This window comes from Pygoscelis adeliae, unplaced genomic scaffold (genome assembly GCF_000699105.1).
Source record: "Pygoscelis adeliae isolate BGI_AS28 unplaced genomic scaffold, ASM69910v1 Scaffold122, whole genome shotgun sequence".
In the NCBI taxonomy this organism is placed as follows: Eukaryota; Metazoa; Chordata; class Aves; order Sphenisciformes; family Spheniscidae; genus Pygoscelis; species Pygoscelis adeliae.
Window position 1 is genome coordinate 5,980,803 of NW_008824358.1, and position 8,577 is coordinate 5,989,379.

The 8,577-nt window shown below is 42.8% G+C and overlaps 1 protein-coding gene across 4 annotated transcripts in view; it reads right to left on the reverse strand.

Annotated features, from left to right (window-relative positions):
- SPTBN1 (spectrin, beta, non-erythrocytic 1) overlaps positions 1–8,577 on the reverse strand; it is a 137,586-nt gene that overhangs the window by 43,637 nt on the left and 85,372 nt on the right. For all 4 annotated transcript variants that reach the window (XM_009319604.1, XM_009319606.1, XM_009319605.1 and 1 more), the window contains 6 exons: positions 6,360–6,533; positions 4,957–5,048; positions 3,727–3,807; positions 2,805–2,920; positions 1,662–1,774; positions 861–1,048 (listed from right to left, as the gene is read on the reverse strand). In XM_009319604.1, coding sequence (XP_009317879.1) covers positions 861–1,048; positions 1,662–1,774; positions 2,805–2,920; positions 3,727–3,807; positions 4,957–5,048; positions 6,360–6,533 — 764 coding nt within the window. The remainder of the gene's footprint in view (positions 1–860; positions 1,049–1,661; positions 1,775–2,804; positions 2,921–3,726; positions 3,808–4,956; positions 5,049–6,359; positions 6,534–8,577) is intronic.

Sequence of the window (8,577 nt, forward strand, 5' to 3'; positions counted from 1 at the left end):
ATCCCCTGGAACCAGTTGGGTCGAACAGCAAAAGAAGCTTCACAGAAGTCAGCTGTCTGTGTGTTTAGATTTAAACCCCCTTGGGGGACAGAAGACTGCATTTTTTTTTTATTCTACCACGTGCATTGCCCTAGTTTACTCTACCAACTCAAGAAACAGAAGTTTTATTTAAAGCCCACTGCAGTCAATAAACTCTTCCCACCGTTTTCTCCGAGTTGTACACCTGGGAAATAAACAAACTGCACAGGTACTGGGGAATAGACTGCAATTTTAGAAGATGTCTGGATACTCTTGTAATGTTTTGGATTGTGATTATTATCCATTAGACAAAAATAATAAACAGATCTGATATCATGACCCTAAAAGAAACTTTCCAGAAATAAATTGCACAGTTTTGGTTATATCAGTTTTAATAAGCATAACTATGTCTTACAAAGCCAGACACACTTCCTCGTGATTTTGGATAAGCAGAAAGATTCTTTGAATAGCAGTGTATTGGTATTATACGCTGCTAGCAAGCACGACTGGCGATATTACTATACTAACATGGAATGCTATTACCACTCATATTATAAGGCAGGCATCTCAGTGAAGTGACAGCTTCCAGGACTCAGAGATCCTGCAGGCGACACACTTTTTTTTGTTGTTATCTGCACATTGAATAGCATAAAGCAAACAGGCCCCGAGTAATAATGATGAGTGCCAATTAGAAATATGGTACCTGGGTTTGTTCAGAAAAATAAATTCTTAAGCCAAGATTAAAATTACTTGGATGTGTTTGCTTTTAAAAAAAAAATAAAAATCAGTGATTGACTAAACAAAACAAGACCACTGTTGTTTTAAGCTAAGATTAAAATTACTTGGGTGGTTTCTCTACTGTGCGGTAAGTGTTGAATGCCTGTAGCTGCTGTTGCACACCAACTAGTGAGTTGGCAAATTTGCGATTGTTGAGGATGATAATAGTTTGCTCAATCCACTCGAGAAGGTCAGAAGCCAGCGATTCGTATTTTTCAATCATTTTCTCCGTTTCAATGGCATTGTCAAGCACCTGCAACAAGCAGCACAACATAACATGAATAACAAGGGCAGTGCTCTTCACTCATTTAAATCCAGCAAGCTACATAGAAGAAACTGTTGAGACACCTGACTCATGAATCGGACCACTCACTCCTGAGCGCCACAGGGGCTGGGATCTCCGAGGAATGAGGGCTTTGCATTTTTCAGCAGCGAATTCCCATGATGCCATGGCAATAGAGGGGGGCTCACAAAAGGATTCATGTTCAGTCTGCCAGCTGTAAAGATGGGGGTAACTTTGCCAAAGGGCAGAGAATGACTGCACAGTTTTTAAATGAGGGACTTTTCTGGGCTCCAGAAGAGACAGAGGACCCAGAGGGTGAGGAGCAGTTAATGAGAAAGGAAAAGCAGCAATGATGCAAAATTAACAAGCGAAAATAAAACACTGGCCAAATGTTTTCTAATACGAGGCAGCTGGAAATTAACTACTCCTCACAGTCATATGGGAATATTTAACATTCAAAACACATTCAAAAGCAAAACTAAAAACTACCATACAGTGGACTCTTAAAAAACTAACACCCAAGGCGGGGGGGTCAGAAAGATTTCAACTGCTTTATAACAATTTATAATTTGAACTTGCAAACCTTTCCGATACGTTTTCCTTCAACAGCCAAAGCTTTCATCTTGGAGAAGTAGTGGTAATATGTCACCACATAGGTGATGATTGACTTTTCATCAGGATGATCAACGCTGATATCTGCAAACCAAACAAGAGCTGCCTTAGCGTCCTGAGAGTGCATGGGTTAAAACAACAAAGCTAATAATGCAACAAGGATGCGTTTAACAGTCAAGAGAGATGGGTTCAGTGGCAGTTCAGCTCCTAAGATTTATGTCCTAATCAGAAATAAATTCAGCAGCTTTGGACTGGTTCTGGATTCCTTGGCGTTGTACAGTTTTCAACTCCATCACTAAGAAGTGCTCCTTTCTCCCTTTGTCTTAGTGTAGACTGTGGTTAAAGCGCACATCTGTGGGCTAGGGGCCTTTGGGCCTTAGAGTCAGGCGCCAGACTTTGCCACAGCTTGTGCACGGCCGTATAACTTCTCAACTGTGTGAGTTGACAGAACTACTGTTAACTGAGAACTTTGATGCTATATCAGTATTTGGAGAGAGGAATTCAAACCTAATTGTATGTCTGTCCAGGCAAATCTTCTGAGAGATACAGATGGAAAACAAATTATTTCCTTTCCTGCAGCAATTCTGAGGCACTGGAAAATAAGCAAGAAGAAACTCGCCCAAACACATAGCCTCTCTATTTGCCCTGTGACCATAAAGTTTCTTCTCCTAGCATTGTGAGCCTTCCAATACACATGAGCATGCACACTCTCATGAAAGCACAGACTGAAACTCACTGACGGTCTGCAAAAGCAGCTGCTAACTATTTGCTGAAATCCATATCATTCATCTTCCAGCTCACAGAAAGCGTTTCTCAGAGCAGATCAGAAGGATGCCTCTAACTGGAATGATTTTATGGCCAGTCCCGTGATCTCGTCAGATGGGGGAAAATAAACACAGGATTAAGGGCTCTTGTGCTACCCCTGCTCAGTCCTCTGCAGGAGACATCTTGCATTCTCTCCTTCCCTCTCTGGCTCTATCACCAGATGAGTCAGCAGCATCCAGCTTCTCTTTAACACAAAAAACTATCACAAAGCTGTGCCCTGCAACAAGGAGGGGTGGGAGGAAAGAGCCCACAAAGAGCCGTGAAGTGCTGAAACTACAGGAATTCTTACCCTCGGGGTCCAGGAGCTTAGTAAGACCAAGGTGTTGCTCTGCAAGGTTAAAAGCATTCTGCAGATTGTAGTGTGCATTTGATTTCTTCAGCTTGTCAAAATCAATCAGATCAGGCCTAGACAGGATGGAAAATTCTTTAGATTTCCCAAAGCACAGTGCAGCCACCCTCAAATGAACAAATGAACTAAAATCTGCAATCCTCAGAAAACCTGGCCCCTCATGCTGCCAAGGTTTCGCTTGCCCAGTAGCCCTGTGCATTTCAACGGCAGTATTAAAGGAATGAAGCAATGCCTAGCACACGCCATGGCAGAACCTAGCCCATGGCAAAAAACGGAGGATAGTTTACCAGGGATAAAGGTGACCTGGAAAACAAAGGAACAAAGTTGTGGTCACGCAGTCTCTCCTCGTGCCCACCTAAGTGCGCAAGCCATCCCAATAACTTTACCTGAGCATGCCAATGAGCAGCATCCCCAGCCGTGTCAAAGTCTAGCACCAGATTTTGCCATCCCTGCACGGGGATTTCTTTCCCCTCCAGGCTGCTGTTGTGTGTCGTGTCCCTCTCCTGCCCCCCAATTCTAAGTGACCAGACTGGATCATTGGTTACTCAATAAGGTACAAAAACTTTTCTTCCATCCTGGTCAGTCACAAACCAAAACAATCACATGTATAATTTAGTCTCTTGAAACCAAACGCAACCTGTTTTGACTTGTGATGTGAGAAGTTGATGCCCAGATGAGCTCACAGTGACCGCAAGAGCCGTAAAGCTCTAAAGCAAGGTAAGTTGTTGTAAAACTCAGCAATTCTTCAACTTTCTCCTCTCCACAGATTTTAAAATCAAGCTGCAAGGTAACTGCAAAACCCAGTGCACACTGCAACAGCCCAAGCTTTCAAAAATCCATAAAGACATTTACCCACACATACCTGTGCTTATGTATTAGTGCATTGAAAGCCATGCCGTCCCTCCAGCTTGTTGTAAAGTTGTGAATGTTGACATTGGGGTAACTGACAGAACAAAAAACAAAGACAGCGCAATCAATATAGCATCCCTGTTGTAGCTCTGCACACTCTGTCACTAAAGGCTGGTTGCAGGAGTGACATATTTATTGTGAACCTAAGGGTGGGATATTACCATCCTACGACGGACAATCTATCATCATGACTGTTCTCTAATCAGAGACTGACACTAGAGGTAAGCGCACCTCATTTACTCTTGTAAACCCCGCAGAATTGATATGCATTTCAGAGAAAGGCTCTAAATGAACTTCAAAGTAATCACTCGAAGCTACGATTTTATAACGTGCTGCCCAACCTGCAGCCTGTGAGGTTTCAAATCCCTGCAAGTCTAAGGCCTGCTCCCGATTTAGCTGCTGGCAAAGAATTATTTTCAGGTACTCAAAATATCAAGTTCAAGAGAAGAGCAGGAACAGCTGGAGGAACAGAGAGGAGTAAAACCTGATGGCTGCAGGTGCCACGGGAGCAGCGATACATTAAGTTTTCCTTGAAATTGTCTGCTGCCCCTGGGCATCTTCAAGGACTGACCCTAGTCACTGTCTGACTTTTAAACAAAGCACATATGATAGCCACCTTTGTGCCCATGGGTACACAGATGCAAAATTAATTTGTTTGGTGATCTGGGTATCTTGCAAGTCTCAAAAAATTGCAGGCTGCTCACAAACCACTTTCGTAAGAATCTTGGAAGGAGAAGATGACGTACCACTAGAATAATGCCGAAGTGCCCCAAATTTATCACAGGGACATCCAAGTTTCATGGGGGACACCTACTGAATCTGTACAAATGGATATTTAATTATGCAAGAAGGTTACTGTCAAAGACAGACGTTTTGGAAATATTTCCATATATATGGAAAGAGGGAGAAGTTGGTGGCAAACATTTGAAGCATCATTATTTCCTCAGAAGAGGATGAAAAAGAGTCAGCATATTACTATATATTCCTGGATTATCAGATTGGTATGTTTATCACACAGCATTAACACAATAAATTCAGAATTTTCTGACTTGTAAACATTAATTCACTTCTCTTGGTTGAATCCACTTAAGGAGAGATATCTGTTTTCTCCATTTAAAATTATTTCAATGAAAACTCAAAATGCTGTAAGAGCTTTAGAGATAATCACTTAATCCGCACTCACCCAGCTGTCTTCATCTGGCACCACAAAAGCAAAGCATCTTTAGCCGACTTCTTCTCCTTGTTGTCCTCAGTTTCAACACTGATATCTTGGATCTAAAATTAACATCAAAGTTTTAAATATTTCTCTGAGAAAACACATTGTTTGCCTTTTTTGAAAAGATGAAAGGAATTGTATCAGAATATAAGTAACAAAGGAAATCTACGATGACAGGCAGGTGGAAGTAGGTGAATGCTCTTCCTCATTTAAGAGCATTCATGTCAAAAGAAAGCTTCATCTGCCCTTATTTTACTGGAGGATTACTCTTTGTTTAGTCCATTGACAAAACAGTTTAAACTTCACAAGAGAATTTATTTCCAACTGTCAAAGCAAACCCTGCCCTACACAGCATTATGCTTTCACCCTGCGAGGTGTCTCCTGCAGGATGCTGAGCACATCCAGCTCAGTGGAGCCGAGGGGGTGCAGCAGGTAGGGGTCCTCATGAGGGGATCCACAGGCAACAGGTAACCAGGAGTTTCACAGGAGCAAACAATTTTGGAACTTCAAGCTTGGAGGAAATAGTGTTTGCCCTTAGCAGCATCACAACTATATATTCCAGATTCTACGCTGTTTTCCAGTTTTTAAAAAGAGGAAAAAGAAAAAAAAGGGAGGGGAAAAGGAAAACACTTTTTACTTCATATGGGCAGATATATCTGATTTTATGGATATAGTTCACTGCTTTTTAAAAAGAGTACTGCAGCTTCAGCAAAGTTCCACTGCTGTCACTGAAAGTTAGGCAGACACTTTCATATTAGGAGAACACTGAGCAACACCAAAATTAAGATAATGTTAAATTTATTAAATATTTATTACTGTGTTATTTATTATAAATTATATATTTATTATACAAATTTATTATCCTTTCTGCAAAAGGACTTTGCAGCCTTTTTTATCTGAGGGCAAAGACCAATGTACAACTTGCTGGAAAACAAGGAATCTCAGCCTTTAGCTGGGACACTGAAACAATTCCCGTGGGCACCCTTAATCTGCTTCAGTGCAAAGTCAGCCAGATTAATGATAATCACCACCGAAGTGAAGAGCATCTGAGGGTAGCATCTCCTCCTAGGTCTACAAAAGTGATAGGCCTATGACTGGAGCTTCATATTTATTAGTCATTTAAAAATAAAACCATATGACTCTCCACACAGGAAACCCCCATTGGCTGCCACTATAGATCAGCAGCACCATGAAGACTAGTTCATCCTCTCCTCTTAGCTCTGGAGCATGTCCCGCCAGATGCTAAGCGCTTCCACTCCCACCATCTCGGAGGGCCTGGGAGCACTCCACTCCAAAGCACAATGAAGTATATTACAAACAAGTATGGAAAACTCAAACCTGCGTATATCTGTGTATGTATACATCTTTACCTGGAATCTCAGGATAATAGTCCAAATAAGGCCAAGTGTCAGCCTGTGATTCCCATCCACAATATCATGAGATCCCATGTTTTCTAGGTGCACTCTTTGCTCTTTGAGGAACTGGAGGGCTTTATCAACATTCTCCAGGCAATGGATGCGCATCCTTCCCTTAGTTGGTTTAGGCTAGAAGGTAAAAGGGAAAAGAAAAACATGTACTACTGTAAATGGGGGGGGGGGAGTGCTTGCTAACTCTTCAGTCCAGGCAGGTGAGTCACCATGTTGTCCGCTCCCGGCCAGCAATACTGTATGCATTTGTTCTTCAAATTCAATGGACAAAACTGCTCCTTGCATCTTACAGAGCATTTACACGAGGAGAACAGTAGCACGTGTCAAACCCGTGGTAGAAATGCCAACACCCTAGACCTGAGCTGCACACACTGGGCGCCAATTTCATTCGCCTTTCAAAGTATTTTGCCTGCTTACTTCCTTCATTTTTTCTGTCTAGTATATTCGTTCACTAGCTGGAAGAGAAATTATTTTGTTAGGTTCATGCCACACCTGTTACATTTTCCCAAGATGCTTTTTTTCTCCAGTAATAGTTCTTCCACACTTAAAAAGAAGATTCTGCAAAGATAAAGATACGAAACAAACTGATAACTAGCATACACACGCAATAGAGGGAATTGGTAATGAATGCTCCAGAGAGTATCTGTAAATACGGAGACACACTCTCCAAAAAGGCAGCTCAGATTTGGACTGCAAGCTACTCAATAAAACTCCTCAAGAAAGAAATGTCATTGCTTTTTTTTAGTCAGTTGAAGTAGGATAAATAGTATGAAAATAACAGTAGAGATTTATTCCAAACAATTTCTTCATAGGAAGAGGAAATAAAAACAATAGTAAAAAAATCAGCCACACCAACATAACACAATTTTATGAAGGCTCAGTGCAAATGAAAAAAGCCATGAATATATTAACAGCATGTAGAAGTCTTCTGTAAAACTGAATAAAATTAAAGCAACTTTGTTCTGCAGATAAGGATTACAGCTGAATAGCCTGTTCAGTGCTCACTGAGATGTCACCAAAGGTACTCAGCCAAACTACTAATTGACATAATTTCCTTCTTTTCTGCAGTGAATGTAATTAACTGGCCATGGAAATAGCTCAGGCAAAATCCTCGCCTCAGACTGCATTCAAGGGAAGACTTTCAGCCGGAGCCACATTACGGTCCCTAGAAACAGCAGCCTGTGTAACAGTGTGTCATAAAGATGAAACACTTGCTAGAAGGATGCCCTTCAGGACACATAAACCCCCGGGGTCATTAGTTTCACTTCAGCTTTCAGTTAGCAGGGTTCTCCTCCAGAGGCCAGGTAACGATGCAGAGAAAGTCAACCCGCAACTCCCAGCAAGGGTGAAGATTTCCAGGAACCCGCCACTGCTTTTGGGTATAAAAGTCCCTCTGAAGAGGGACTGCGATGGACACCCATGCACATACCTACGCCCCAAATGCTGCCAGTATAGGTGAAGAGCCATAGCGTGAGTGGAAGCAAGAGTGAGGTTACATGGTTGGCTGAAACCAGCCGGAGATCCCTCGCTATCAGCAGGGACAATCCGGGATCCGTCCTTGTGCTGGTACCATCAGTCACCCAGGAGGGTGGTAAACTGGACCACAGGTTTAATTTAATCTTGCAAAACACAGGTAGGAAGGCTGTTCCCAGGGCGGGAGAGGGAGTGCCCAGCTGCAGGGGAAAGCGGAGGCGAGGCTGCGCCCAGCAGCTGCCCGGCCCACGGCTCGCTCCAGCCCATTGCCACACCTGAGCGCCCGAGGTCCGCTTATACGAGGTGTGCTCACTTTCAGGATGGTGGTCCCAAAACACAGGAAGGACTGTGACAGCAGCCATTTCTAAGCAGCAGTGGCAGACCTGACTCTGTCCCCCCCGCCTTAACGCAGCCCTTCTCACTTACCTAAGCAGTAACTGCGCTGCCTCTAACGCCTCAAGTTATTGAGCAGAAAATGGTTTTAAAAGCTCTTTTTCTGCTCTCAGAAGCAACAGCACCAAGGTGACAGAGTTAATACCATTCACCATAGATGTTTTATTTAGTTCCTGAGACCACCTGCTCCCACCCACACGCTGTACGATGACATACTCTCTACTTATGAATCCGGGAAATGTACCCTTTGCGTTATCGGCAGGGGTTTTTTTCCCACCAACAAGACTGGACGTGG